Source organism: Myotis davidii, unplaced genomic scaffold, assembly GCF_000327345.1.
Source record: "Myotis davidii unplaced genomic scaffold, ASM32734v1 scaffold1994, whole genome shotgun sequence".
In the NCBI taxonomy this organism is placed as follows: Eukaryota; Metazoa; Chordata; class Mammalia; order Chiroptera; family Vespertilionidae; genus Myotis; species Myotis davidii.
Window position 1 is genome coordinate 201,803 of NW_006285309.1, and position 15,678 is coordinate 217,480.

At 38.8% G+C, this 15,678-nt stretch overlaps 1 protein-coding gene across 6 annotated transcripts in view; it reads right to left on the reverse strand.

The window, feature by feature from the left end:
• The window catches only part of MPDZ (multiple PDZ domain protein), a 172,050-nt gene that overhangs the window by 81,109 nt on the left and 75,263 nt on the right, over nt 1-15,678 (reverse strand). For 5 of the 6 annotated variants that reach the window (XM_015558971.1, XM_015558969.1, XM_015558968.1 and 2 more), the window contains exons 11-18: nt 14,858-15,041; nt 14,005-14,076; nt 11,325-11,434; nt 8,777-8,923; nt 7,756-7,920; nt 5,080-5,265; nt 3,782-3,991; nt 1,254-1,370 (exon numbers count right to left, since the gene is read on the reverse strand). In XM_015558971.1, coding sequence (XP_015414457.1) covers nt 1,254-1,370; nt 3,782-3,991; nt 5,080-5,265; nt 7,756-7,920; nt 8,777-8,923; nt 11,325-11,434; nt 14,005-14,076; nt 14,858-15,041 — 1,191 coding nt within the window. The remainder of the gene's footprint in view (nt 1-1,253; nt 1,371-3,781; nt 3,992-5,079; nt 5,266-7,755; nt 7,921-8,776; nt 8,924-11,324; nt 11,435-14,004; nt 14,077-14,857; nt 15,042-15,678) is intronic. The other variant, XM_015558970.1, reaches the window with a different exon arrangement.

The window sequence follows — 15,678 nt, forward strand, 5'->3', positions numbered from 1 at the left end:
GAGTTCTAAACTATCTAGTTTTGAAGTGTTAACATAATCCTATCTAATAAAAGAGTAATATGCAAATTGACCATCACTCCAACACACAAGATGGTCGCCCCCATGTGGACACAAGGTGGCCGGCAGAGGAGGGCATTTGGGAGGGACCAGCCCTGCAGGGGAGGGCAGTGGGGGCGATCAGGCCTGCAGGGGAGGGCAGTTGGGCAGATCAGGCTGGCAGGGGAGGGTAGTTAGGGGCAACTGGGCCAGCAGGGGAGCAGTTACGCATTGATCAGGCTGGAAGGGGAGTGGTTAGGGGCAATCAGGCAGGCAGGCAGGCAAGCGGTTGGGAGCCAGCAGTCCTGGATTGTGAGAGGGATGTCCAACTGCCTGTTTAGGCCCGATCCCCTAAACGGGCAGTCGGACATCCCTTGAGGGGTTCCAGATTGTGAGGGTGAAGGCTGGGCTGAGGGACAATGCCTCTGGGCATGAATTTCGTACACCAGGCCTCTAGTCCTATATAATAAAAGGCAAATATGCAAATTGACTTAACAGCGGAATGACCGGTCGCTATGATGTGCACTGACCACCAGGGCACAGACACTCAAGACAGGAGCTGTACCCTGGTGATCAGTGTACTCCCATAAGGAGAGCCCTGAACCGGGTTCATGGCTGGTGAGTGCAGCAGCCATGGTGGGAGTCCCTCCCACTTGCACAGCAGTGCTAAGGATGTCTGCCAGCTTAGCTCAGCAGGCCTAAGCTGTCAGTTGGACTTCCCCTGAGGGCTCCCAGACTATGAGAGGGTGTAGGCCTGGCTGAGGGGACCCCCCTGCCCCTCCCCACGAGTGCACGAATTCCATGCACTGGGCCTCTAGTATTAGCATAATGTCCATGGAGACCTGTTATCTCCTTAAAAGGCGGGCAAAATGCTGATTTCTGGCTAAATACTGAAACAGTAAAAGAAAGCCTAGGAAGACTCAGTATGAAATGAGAGTAAATAAGTGCCCCGACAACATTTGGTATGCTGTAAAGATTAATTCTACCTGTTGACATAATGCCTTGCTAAATAAATTTCCACGAATCCAATAAATAGTTTTCACATAGGTTTGTTTTTCTTCCCATTTTGAATTATTAGAACTATTGGAGTTGATGAGAAAATGTTCCGTTTCACAAATATAATGAACAAAGAATACAGTAAGACTTTAGAATATTTTGCAAGATAAAATAAGACATAAGATTTTTTAAAGAAAGCTTGAAAAGCTGTGGCCACTAACCAGAGCCAAGTCAGCCCTGAAGAGGGCTTTGTCAGCCAGCCCTTCCTCCTGGAAGGAGTGTGGGGGGTAGAGGAAGGAATCCTCCTTGGCAGAAACATAACCTTCTTCTGGCGAAAGCTGCAGGGAGAATGAAGTCCAGCGAGTGAGGATGCAATCATGAAAAGAAAAGAGAATGGAAAGAGAGGGAAGAGGGGAGAGGGAGCGGGAGAAAAAGTTAAAGGAGGAGAGAAAAAAATGGGAAAGTTTTCATATGATACCACATGACTTTAACATAGAACGATGAGCATAAAATATGATAAATATTCATATTTAACATTTGTATTTGTTAAGATACAATGAGGATATTTATTTGAATACCAACACCATCTGTTAGATAAGAATCCTTTTCAACTAATTTTTTTCATCCTTCTCATAAAAGATGATCAAAATCAATAATACAACAAAATATTTTATATTAATCGTCTGGTCATTTTTATCTGACAAATATTCTGGCTAAACAAGTTCTTAATATAGAAATAAGGCAACTCCTAACACACTGACAGGAAACCTAACATCTTTATTCCAACCTCAGAGAAAATAGGCTAATAGCCTATACAATAGAAGGCTAATATACAAATCGACCAAAATGCAAACGACCAGTCACTATGATGCACACTGACCACAAGGGGGCAGACACTTGATGCAGGAGCTGCCCCTGGTGGTCAGTGAGTTCCCACAGGGGGAGCGCCACTCAGCCAGAAGCTGGGCTAAAGGCTGGTGAGCGCAGTAGTGGTGGTAGGAGACTCTCCCAACTCCATAGCAGTGCTAAGGAGCAGCGAGCCAAGCAGTAAGGAGCACCAAGCAGCCAGGTGATAAGGAGCAAGGGCTCCTAAACCGTGGGAGGGATGTCCGACTGCTGGCTTAGGCCCACTCTCCATGGTCATCCCCCACGGGATCCAGGACTGCGAGAGGGCGTAGGCCAGGCTGAGAGACGCTCTCCTCCCCAGTGCATGAATTTCATGTACCAGACCTCCAGTAGTTAGATAACTGTCCTGCTTACATCACCTCGTATCATCGATTACATACCAAAGTATTTTAGGAAAAAAGTTTCTCTTCTTGTTCCACAAATATGAGTTAGTAGGTAGTACACTTCTCTTTATAAAAGGTATTTTTCATATTATTGCAATGCATATGGAATTTGAAATAGTTAACATTCTCATGAAAGAAATTTATTTTGGAACTAGCTAGGGAAAAACAGTATGCTTTTTAATAACTGGCATGGATCCTCCTAAGAGCAGTATAAACATATATGGAATTAATGTTTGCCATTTTCTTTATTGAACAATAAGACTAAAACCAAATGTATGGTCAATCTTAACATACAGGGTGGGGCAAAAGTATGTTTGAGTCATGAGTATGTGAAACACAGAGTTTCTTCTTGTATTATTATTTATTGATTATATTATTTTCCATATGAAGAACTGTAAGCCCACTTTTGCCGCACCCTGTATATGCAGAGTCCCAATGGCTTATCTTCATTTTTATATCCCTCCTCATATCGATCTTCTGTTGTAATTTCTACAATTCTGGTTTGATTTCAGGTTACATTAACATATTCTTCCTCCCTCCCTTCCTCTCCCTCTTTCTGTTTTTATAAATATATTTTCATAGGTTACCAATTCTTTGTGGAGTAAAAAGTGAAGAACAAAAAAAATGTAATTAACATTTAAAACATAATAACAAAGCTTACTATTTCAGTCAACAAATTTTTCCTTGATGTTTATGCAAATATATCCATGTGTCTGTGGTTTCTTAGGAGGAGTATTTGCCCTTTCACTTAAGAATACATTTATACACTGAAAAAAAAAAAACCAACTCCCAAAGAGTGAGAATGTCTCTCAGATTTCACTGCAACTCAGTATTACTGGTAAGTGCTGTGTTGCAATCACTTTACCTACTAAACGTATTGACATTATGTAAGCATGTCATTAGTTATTTTTAATATTGCAATAATTAATGACATGAGGGCTCTTCCCTCCCTCAGGAAGCCACGCACTGATGAATCCACTTTGGAAAGTTCAATTTCTTACTTTGCAGTAATTAGACAACTGTGCTGAAATTGACAGAATGTAGGACCTCAAGCCACTCTACAGAGATTCTACTTTATCCCACCCAAACTAAAGATTCTGCTGCTATTGTTAATGCTGATAGTTTCTCTAATACTCTACTATATTGGTATGGATATTTCAAGGCATTATTTCTTTGAAAATATTTCATTCTGTATTATCATGACATTATGATCAAATACAAAAGGTGAACAGTGAAGCACAAAACAATGTTACCGATTTATTTCTGGACTTCCTGTTTTATTTCCTTTAAAAAAATATTATTCAACATTAAATTTTTATTCTCAAAAGCCAGTAACAATTGTGTTTATAAAAAGTACCAAAAGTCATGATTCATCATAAAAACATGTGAAGCTAAAAATAAGCGCAGAAGCCATTTTATTTGGAAATATTGAAAAGAATCAGTAAAATCCAAATTCTTACGGGTAAAGGCTTGGCAACTCCTATTTTCACCGTGCCTGACGGGGCCCCCTTCAGGGCCTGCACAGCTTCTTCGAGACTGCTGCTCTCCAGGTTCACGTCATTGACAAACATGAGGCGATCCCCAGGAAGAAGGCGCCCATCCTTTTCAGCAACACCGCCAGGAACCAAAGAACGAATTACGATCACAGTGCTGGCTGGATCCACAGGGTCCTGACAGAAGGAAAAAGAACAGAGGAGGCAGCTCCATTTTACACTGGGAAATATGTTCACAGGCTGCTCCCCCTGAACTGTAATGGATGGGTGTCTTTAAAAAAGTTCGTCAACCCTTCTAATGAATTATCTGGGCAAAGGTTCCCTTTACTCAAGAGTTTAGGAAGAAATCACCCTAAACAAGCTCCCTCTCTTGGCATCATTCCTGAGTAGACCTTTCAAATTGTACACAGATAAGTTGAAAATAATTTTAACGTTTATCAAATGTTGTAACTATCATCTGAGGGTAGACAGATGTCAGATATATGAATTATTAACACCAGCGTTTGTTTAATAGGGAATAACGGCTCTGGAGCATCAGTAGTTGTGAGTATACTAAAGGTAGGGCCTCTCTCTTGAAATAAGGAAGTGTAAAGAGAGGCCGTACAGAATTTGGTGATGCCGTGTAAGATATACAGCAACGTTAGTATTAGCACAAGGTTCCAGAATCAGGCCCTGTGAACGACACAACCCAGAGGAGTCATCGAGATGGCAACTGGCTCAGTATTAATTAATGAGGAGCAACAGCTGTGTCTGTCCAACGGGCTGCAGCATTCCCTCAGCTACTCACACCATAGAACACAATGCAAGGTAAGGATGCAGTCACATTTGACCAATTTAAGCTTATTCATAAATTTAGTCAAAGGATAGGAATGCTGGAATTTATAATATAGCCAATTATAAATCTCTTATTCACTTCAGACACAATAAATATCTAATACTTTCTGTCTTACCATTAAAATATGAACCATCGATTAAGTGCATGGAAATAAAAATAGTTTGGACATACTCCCCAATGTCCAAAACAACAAAACAAAATGATATTTCTAAAAATTCCTCAAGAGTTACAATATAAAAGAGCTCAAGGAATTCAATATTTTAAAAAAATCCTTTAAGATAATCAATGAATCATAAATTACTATTTTGAAAGTTTTACTAGGAATAAGAAAATGCCTTTGATGACTAAAATATTATCTGCCTTTTCTCTATCAACATGTCTTTGTATATGTCATCTTTTATTTTTAAAAACTGTTAAAAGTTGGATTTACCTGATAATCTAAAATGCTAAAGCCAAGTCCTTTGCTGCCTTTCTCCAGCTCAATGTGCTGAACGTCCGCCTCCCACATGGCCAAAGGTCCGTGAACCTTCCCTGGATCCCGACCCACATCGGGCATCTCCAGCGCAGGCTCCTCGGTCTCCGAAGACCCGATGAACTCGCCGAGATCTACGTGAGGCTGGTGACAGACCAGACAGCTCTTATTTCAGAGGCACTAGGTGAGCGGATACACATAACAGCACTCCAGGAAAAAGGGAGATTCTCAGTGTCTTTCCAGAAAAAAGTACTCTCAAATAAGGGTAGCAACAGTTTATCAGGAAACCCTTAGGAATTAAGGTCATAGTTATCAGACAAGTTATTAGACAAGAAAGTTATTAGACAAGAAGAAATGCCTAACTTATGACAGGCGTTAAAATTATATGGTTCTTTTGGAAATTTATATGTATTTTTTAAAGTATTGGAGATCTCCCCCTCTTTTTCCCCCCGACCCCTTCCACCCCGCACCCACTCTACCCCCCAGGCCTACTGCAATATTGTATGTGTCTGTAGGTTATGCATATAAGTTTTTTGGTTAATTACCTACCCCCTCTTCCCTCTGAGATTAAAAAAAAGTATGCACCAGGCTGTCGTGGCTCAGTGATTGAGCATAGACCTATGAACTAGGAGGTCATGGTTGGAATCCCAGTCAGGACGCATGCCTGCATTGCCAGAGGCAGCTGATCAATGATTCTCTCTCATCATTGATATTTCTACATCTCTCTCCCTCTCCTTTCCTCTCTGAAATCCATAAAAATATATTTTTTAAAAGTATGGTTTAAAGATCTTATATAAAAATATTCAAAGGGCACAGGCCAGTGTGCGAAGTGGTTAGAGCTCAACCTGTTCACCAAAGTGTCTCAGGTTCAATTCTTGATCAAGGGCATGTACCCAGGTTGCAAGTTTGATTTCTGGCCCCAGTCGGGGCAGATGCAGGAGGCACCTAATGAATGTGTCTCTCTCACATAGATCCTTCTCTCTCTCTCTCTCTCTCTCTCTCTCTCTCTCTCTCCCTCTCTGACCCCTATTCCCTCTAAAAAAATCAATGGAAAAATATCCTCCTGTGAGGATTAACAAAATATATATAAATACAACAGTTACATCTCAGAGCATGACTCTGGGTAATTTTCACTTATTTCATCAGTGTCTGAATCACCTCAGTAGTCAGAAGAAAAAAAGTAAGCTATTTTGATAAAAAGTAATTATGATAAATACAAATTCATGAAGAAATGGCTCAATGTAAAAGTTCCGTGTTTTATGCACCTGTCTTGTACACAGATTATTTCATTAATAAATTAACGTGCACAGTTGCCAGACAAGACTTGAAGTCAGAAGGGCTGGGGCTTGAAAATTGTCTCTAGGATTTCTCATGTGCTGCCTTGAGCAACATTCTTAACCTGGGCTTCGTAACTACCCATCTCATAGATTTTTGAAAATTAAATGAGGTAACGATGGTACAGAAACAGAGGCTCAAACTGTTAGCTTCTTTGATAAAAATACATTAAAGTGACTCTAGATTAATTCAGCTGTTAATCTAGAAGAATACATTAAATTCTAGTTTGCACACTCTCTTCACTTTTATTCAATTATTGCATAGCCTAGGACCATGGATGCAAGTCTGTCCACTTGTTTTATTGTAATAATCGCATTTATATCACATAAAAATGTCTATGGTTATGTGGGGTACTACATAACTACAATTTGGACTTACGTTTATTATTCTACCCTGTTCTAATCACCCATGTGAATATTAAACTATACACTTTATTCTTCAAAGTTTTAAAAATTATCTCATTTTACTGATTCCTTCAGTATAATGTAAATCAAATCCTAACATCATCTCTAATTATATCTTAAAAAAGATGTCAATTAGATTGCAAATAGACAAAGTCCAATTCATAACTTCAGATATCTACTGTGAATCTTTGGAAAGGCCAATGAGCTCCATTGCTTGACATTATGATCTGAATGGAAAAGAATGAGCAAACAGAAAAATGGGAATTTCTGGATGTCACAGAGTATTATCTGACGTAGTATTACGAGTTCAAATTTCTCATTTTTTAAAGTATTGATCGTGTGCAAATAAGACCAACACGTGCAGAAACGATGTGTCCATCCATATTTTAACCATTCCCTGAGCAGTAACTGTGTGCCAGGCCCTGAACTAAGTGGGTTACATAAAAGTATCACTCACCACATAGATAGTATATACTCACTATTTACGTACTTCAATTTTCTGCTCCATGAATGGGGACAATACAAGTATTGACTTCATACTAGTAGTATGAATAAATTATATAAGCATATCATGGGCAATGAAATAAAATATCCATACAAGACCTTATTTTAGCTGTAGAGTAATGCTCCAAGACAGGCAACATGACTTACATTGCACAGAGGAAAAAACTGAGATTCAGAAAAGTGAAATGACTTGCCCAAGGTCCCAGAGGCTAGGAAATGCCAAGCCTGATTCCAACCCAGGTCTGTCTGACTCCGAGCTTTATCTTTAAGCCATGGCACAATGTAAGGAAACCAAACGCCAAATAAAAGAAAAGAGGCCTAAAAAAATTTCAAACAGCATTTAGCCTTTCCATTATGTATTCAGATTAGCCTCATATCCATTATCCAATACCTTTTCTGTTAGTTCAATGTCACATAGGTCTAGGCCATCCAATTCTGACTGGGTGGTGGGTGGCACAGTGCGACGACAGCACACCATGGTCACTTCTATAGGCAACTCTTTTAAAATGTTCACCACATCTTGGTGATTTTCCCCAAGCAATGTTATGCCATTCACCTGAGGAAAAAGAGAAGTTGTCCAAGAAAGAACATTTCATAGCATGAATATTCTTTAGAGAACAATTTTTCATTAAGTAAATATAAATTTTACTATTACCACAGTTCTTCTGTGCTCAGAACTGTACTTAGACTCCTAACAATACTATTGAAAATGTTTTACACACAAGGTTAGAGTCTGTTGGATTTGGACCTTCTACAGCACTCAGAAAAATCACTAGCTTGCATCCATGTTTGATCTCCCAGAGTAGTAGTTTGGAAGGAAGAGTTAATAAAAACTTCCCCAAAGGAAGAATGGGAAAAGGGATTATTTTAAAATTTACATTTTATATTATTATTAAGTGAAAATGTCAAAATGGAAAATGGCACATATTATGCACTAGCATGCCTTTTGTAAAAGCGAGGCAAAAGAATACATTCATATTTCGTATTTATGCTTAAAGATATCCAGAAGGTTGCCCAGAAACAAATGTAATTAGTTATCTAAGGAAGGGAGATAGGAACTGGGTGAACTGGAATAGGAAAAAGGCTTTTTATTGTAAAGCTTTTGCATTCTTTATGATTTTGAAATATGTAAATGTATTACATATTCTACAAATTGAATAAATGTTTTAAAAAATTAAAGAAGTTTTTATAGTTCTCTTTAATTAAAACAAACTCAGCTTGGAATACGTCTGAAAATCAGTCCAAATGTAGATTTGAAATTTCTGCTTTGGGTGGAATTTTATTTATAGATTTCCCTTGAGTATCCTTTAGATGAGAAATTTAAATAAGAACTTAATTATTCACCATGAAACCTCCTGCAGCCTTTTAAGAATTCTCTTTGGGGATGGAGGGTAAAATGGCATAGCTCTTACCTCCAATAGCTCATCTCCACTGAAAAGCTTCCCACTGTGTCCAACAGGACCTTCCGGTAGAACAGATCGGATAAAATGATGTCCCACTGTTGCTTCCAGACTTATCCCCAAACCACTGCTCTCACTGAACTTGCTCACAAGGGCCACCTAAAAAAGAAAAATCATCACAGTTCTAACATTCTTTTATTTTTTAATTCTCGAATATGTATTTTATTAGTGGCTCGGTGCATGGATTTGTGCACATTGAAAGGAAATTAATTAGAGGGTGGCTGATGGTGAGGGGACTGGGGGAGATGGGCTGGACATGCCCTGGAGCCAACCTCCCTTGGTCTCTTCCCCCACTGGTCGCACCTGGGGTAGCGCCAGGGCTCAAAGAGCTTCTGCTGAGTGAGCAGGGTCCTTCTGGCAGATGGGGTCCCTCGGCCTGGCCTGCGGGTATCGGGCCAAAACCCGCTCTCCGACATCCCCTGAGGGATCCCGGAGTACCAGAGGGCACTCTGCAAAGTTGCTGTTGTACAGGGTGTGGAATGCAAACGCAAGTGTGCAGTAAACCGGATTTGGGCCGACATGCTCCAGCAACAATATAACCCTCAGCCAAAGGTGCAATCGTGTGGGCCTGTGAGGAATTGGGCTCCCTCCCCTCTGGTTCCAGGGTGCATCACCCCAGAACCGCCACTGCCAAGTCACCGAAGCTCAGCAGCTCCTGCATTGAGTGACTGTCCCCTGGTGGTCAGTCCGTGTCATACCTACAGGCTGGTATATATATAGATGTTTGCTCAAAGCAGATCAAGTTTCTCACAAAAGTTCAAAAACCTTATAAAGTAGCAAAGCTTTGCCTTTGAAAGAGTACTGATTATCTGTCAGTTTCATGAACCAACAGAAACCAAAAGGAAGCAGCAAGATGCAAGAACCTCAGATGCTTTGCTGTGCCTATAGACACTGATAAGGACAGAAGGTAGTCTAAACTGCTACAGATAAAACCAACACCTGAGCTCAAACAACAGTATAGGAAAGACACCCACTTAGCGCTTACTTTGTGCCAGGGACTGTGCTAACCCCACTACACAGAATATCTCATTTTCTTCTCAGGAATAGATATAGTTTCTACCCTCATTTCCCAGAGAGGTTACCTTAACCACAGTCACACAGCTAGAAAAGAGCTTTGAACCTCAGCTGTCTGAACCTAGAGCCCACACTTCTCACTTATGTGGTTTTGAGGGACAACACTGGTCTTTAAAAGTCTTCCAGGACCCCACTCACAAGACCTATCAATCCTCCTTTCTGCTGCACCACTCCCCCCTAGGATTACATTTATGCTGTATAACTATGTCGCCGACAATTTAAAGTCAGATCTATGTCTTATTTACTTTTGTTGAGAGCCATTAAATAGCTTAATTCTTTTTTACTTACAGCACACTTCTGCCCTTGACAGACTGGGAGTGCCATGTGCACAAAGGCCATTAAAAGGTCCCAGTCTCAGGTCTGACATCTGACTAGTCAACACTTGCCTAGTCAAAAGGTTCCTTTCACTACTCAGTTACCAGTAGAAGAGGTGCAGTCTCAGTTATGCAAGCCAGCTTCCTCATAGATGGAACATCTCAACTTTCTTTTCATGTTAAATTAACAGCAGTGAAGCTGCACTTTATTGTATTTTTTCCTCAATGCAATTTAAAAATAACAGCTGTACTTACTCATTTCTTAACTGACAGTTAAACATCTTGAGTGTTTAAAAAAAAAGATCATTGTCATGAGTATTCAATGAATACTGCTTGGCACAAAGTGCTCAATAAATGTTAGTTACTAATAATATATAAAATCTGCTGTCTTTTATCTCTTCTAATCTAGAGTTACTTGGATATTATAAGCAATAAGAGAAATTCAAACTTATCTAGTATTACATTTTCCTTTTGAAATCCCTGAAATTTGCAGGTGCACATCTAAAGGCTGGTAATGTGTGTCACCCTTGTTAAACCTCTTTTTAGGAAGCAAATGATAATTGCTATCCTAGCTATGCAAACTATTAATAAACATAAAACATTCAATATGGCGTAAGTGATATGAAAAAAGCGGACAGAAGTACACACCTCTTAAGGAAAATAAATACATGAGAGTGATAACAGGAAAAAGTACTTTTACAATTTTGTATATAGGTCATGATTCATTTTTGTTTTATCTTTAAGTAAACACTGTCCTTGTTTTCTGATTCTTTCTATGAATCCCAAGTTTAATAATCAGAAAAACAGCCTTCCTAGTATCTATATAAGATATACTACCACCAGGAATACTAAAATATTGATGATTTATGAGTTCTAAAACTTCAATGCCATTTATTTCAGTTCCCTGGTTACAATCAAACTTTCTCCAAATTGAATTTTTTAAATACCTGAGTCAGCACACTTAGATCTCTGAAAAAACAAAACAAAACAAAAACGCTGGACATTTGCTATTTCTCGAAGACTCTGTATGACCAACACTTTTATTGCTCTCATGAACTTCTTCATCAAATACAGTTACAAGTGAGGAAGTTGGGGAGGGTAAGGTAACCTACCACTATTTCATAATTAATTCCCATAATCCTTTGCCACTTTTTCAGCAGGGCAGCTTCCCGTTGCTGTGCATCTTCCATTTCTTCTATTTCAGCCAACAGCAAGGGATACCCTGAAAGAGTCAACACAATTAAGTCAGTGACAAACCACAAAAATTATCCTTATTTTAATATTCTGTACCAGGGGAAATCAGGACCTGTCTATCATACAAAGTCTGACTCATCACCCAATAGGTACTCTACTTCTCTATTTAGAACCCTAACATCTGCACGTTCAAACACTACTTTCTTTTCTGAGAAGTCTTTTACATCTTCACCACATTTCCACTGAAGTATCCATATATTATCTGACATGTGTTTAAAAGAACTAGGGCCCGAGTCCCTCCAGGTTTCACTTGGTGGTCTTTGGTGTCTCTACAGTCAAAAACCATGCTGCCTTTTATGTTAGTTTATCTACTTCATTTTCAATTGGTTCTACAGAGTAAAGAAGAACCAAGCCACACCTTAACAAAAACAGACAGAAGAAATTAATAAAGAATATATGCAACTCCATGTACAATGAGTATAAAAATAAGAAAAACTTGAGAAACAGAGTGCACACTAAAATAAAACCCCATAATTGGAATTGCACTAATTGGTAAAAAGAAAAAAAATTGGAAAGAAATTCACTAAACAAATTCTATAAACACTATTGAATTAAAATATTTAGCTAAAGAAAATGGTTGAAAAGAATTTGCAAGTCATATTCAAATATTTCCATATTTCATCGTAGTTCGTCCTCATGAAGGTTGTCTTTTAAAAAAATCTCGACAAGGCACACTCTAAGTTAAAATTTTAATATCCTTGTTAGCATTCAAATTTCAAATGTAAAGAGTGTTGTAAAAATCAGATTTCTTAACTGCCTCCTATTTAACGGAATTAATGATCTTTCACTCTAGGTCTATTCTGCACATGTTATGCTTTGAATTAATAAAATGAATCGGTTTCTCTTTGAGAAACTGAAAACAATAATATATATATGTATGTATATATATATATGTATGTATGTACACACACACACACACATATTTTTTTTTTCCAACTTGGAGACTAGCCCACCCAAATGAGTGTTTTCTTTTCAAAATTAAATTCAGTCCAGAGAGAATCACCACGCAGGGGTGAACACAGATTCTTTCAACTTGTTAAGGGTTAGAAAGAGGAGTCGGCTCAGAGCCCTACCTCCTCACTCACCCCCCTTTCTCTGATTCTGCTGTCCATACAGAGCTGGGCAGTGATTCAAACAGGGTGGGCTTCTGAATGCAAAAAGTGGGGAATCTGTATGCTGGCTACTAACAAATCTGAGATCTATCTTCATACAACCCACATGCACAATCCCCCATTCTCCTCCTTCCCTAACTGCCCCAAGTCAATATTTCACACAGATTTTAAAAATCATGAAGTCCAGTCCTCTGATCTTACTGAGAGCCAAGTGACTGTGACTTATCCAGGCTCACACAATGAATCAAATTTCTTTGGAGGTGGCAACTTACTCCCTTGTCTAGGGACCAAGCACTAGCATAGATGCATTAGAACACACATTTTTCCAAAGGAACTTGGGGGCCTTGATTCTCAGTCTAGAGCCTCACCCATCTATCCTTGCACACAAAGCCAACTACGTGGTCTGAGCTTCCAGATAATGCCCACATCCATCCCCACTTACTATCTCATTTTTGTCCTTTCTCCCTACTCCTGATACTCACTTACACTTTAGCCTAAATAATTTCTTCACCTATTAGTGTAAAAATGGCAGAATGCAATTAACACCAGTAAATCTTACACATCTCACTTCAGGCATATCTTTGCAAACACAAATACTGCTTTAAAATAATAAAGGTAAATAAAAAACTTCAGCAAAAAATAATTTAAGTAGGTATTTTAAAGAAATACAAAGCTTCAATAAAATTATTTTGTGAAGGATGGGATTCAAATGAAGGGAGAGCAGTCTCATTCTTTGCTCAGTGGATTTAAGCTACTAAACTACTGAGAGCAACCTGACAGAGAAGGGAGGCACATAGCTCCCAGGCTAAAAAGATCACCACAACACTCAGGCATAATTACATATTAAGACAATGTTGCTCTAAAAAATGTTTAAACAGCTTCATGGATCCCAGGTTTGTAAGTGAAAGAAATCTAAGAAAGGCTTAATTTCTCTCTAATATTCCTTTCGGAACCAATTTCCCAATATTAAAATTTCCCAATATTAAAGTTTCACTGGGACGAAAAAGCCTCCCAAATTGGACAGTTTCATTCCTCGTAGCTTTACAGCTTTACAGATTCCCTGGTATTTATTTTAAATATGCTTTATAATTTTGTGTTTGCTCATTCATTAAGATAGACATATGTTGGCTGTATAGAAATACGGGGGTTGAAATAAAAACCATGTATTTACTGATTGAGTCCCAAAGGGTTCTAGTTTAAAAAAATGTAGAAGATCGAGTCAGTAAGAAAATATGCCAGCTATCAATGAACTATTTCAATCTACTGGAGCAATTAATCATATATATAAATAAGGATTTAAAAGATCTCTTTTTTGAAAGTGTTCTTTTGTAATTTATAATATGTCCATAGAGGCTCATGCACATTTATAAAAGTCATTTATCTATAAAGCATACAAAGAACAAAACAACCTGCTCCAGGTGTTTACCTTCTTCCTCAATGGGTAATATGCTGGTGTTTTTCCTCAAACATAAAGAATCTTCATCTTTTTCATAATTTTCTTAAAGAAAAGAATATGTTATATCTGTTATAGAAGCATTTGAATTTTTCACATCCCACTGTATATAATCGAATCCCCAAATAAGAAATTGTTTAGGTAGGGAAACTCTTCAATAACTACTTATTCTTAAAGGAACGTTTTCTTGTTAATGGGAGAAAGAAGTAATAAATTTCCCCTGTGATTTGCCTCCCTGTCTCCTCGTACTATAATAAGTAGTTTATGACATAAATACCAGAATGGTTAGCAGTTTGAGAAATGAAGCAGCACTTTCCAACCAACAGCCCGACTTCTACCAGTAAACCTTGAGCCCAGTGAGCTACATAGGGATGCCAGTGTTTCCCAGAAATACTCATGGGTAAGCAGGTTATCAGTGACATTTCTAAATGGGAAATTAAAATCCATTCCTTCAAGGAAAGGCTGAGGAGTCAGGAACATCCTGGGGCTCAAATGCATAATCCAGGCAGATAGGTTCCGCCTAAGGAGAAAACATGATGAGGACACTGAAAAAGTAAGGAGGCACAGCAAGGTAAATGACTGTGTATGTTCCGGAAATGGTGACTGAATAAATAGGACGGAAAGTAATCTGCTTTATTCTGAAGTCCGTTCTATAGTTAATGAACACATTCGTGTTCCAATTCATCCCAACTTTATTAAATTTCCTTTTTACTTGGTTCATACTAAATAGTGAAGACTAAAAACTATTTTTTAAATAACTTTAGAATTAGAAAAAAAATTGAAATGATGTAAGGGTATAACTGAAAACCAGATAACTTGGCATTACCTTTGCTTATGCTGGCATTAGCAGGAGACAGAACCACATCTTTGGTGACGTCCTCCCTTGCCGTGAGCTCAGCTTCCTGCTTCGTTCCTCTCCTCATCAGTGTCAGGTGCACAGTCTGTCCTGTGTGTCTCAGCACCTCTACTGCTTGTTGGTTGGTAAAACCCTGAAGGTTTGTACCATCTACCTGGTAAGAACAAGACATGTTAAAAACTGAATGGATATTTGTATTACCGATTCACCAAATGCATATTTACCGCCTGTTAGTGTGAGAAGAATGGGGAGTGAGGATTCCCCTAGCAGAGAACGGGCTGACGCCTGTTTGGGGACCGGTACTAGTTTACAATCACTAGAATCACTCAGGAGGGTTTTGTTTGTTTTGCTCAATACAGATTATGGGGTCTCATTTCTAGAAATTATGAGCTAACAGTTATAGGGTGGGGCCCAGGATTCATACCATTAAAAATATTTGTTTCCACTCCTCGGCATCTAGGAAGCAGAGTAAGCAGGCTCTGCAGAGAATGTGTGGTAAAGAAATGATGAACTGAGAGCTTTGTACTCAGTGTCATGTATGTGAAAATGAAATTATGGTTGAGACGCTACTCTTACTTATACCCTGTGCTAAACTAAGTTGTGAGAGGGGCCACCAAGAAGAAATTCAAATTCAAGTGGTTAAGAACTAAACATTGTGTACATTTAGGACATGAAAGAGCTGGGTTGTTAAAATAAGGGAAAATTTAAGAGGCCTGTTTTTGTTTTAAAGAGAGAAGAGTTCTGAGTCCCTACCACACCCACTTAGATGGTTCTTCCTTGACCTCAATTCA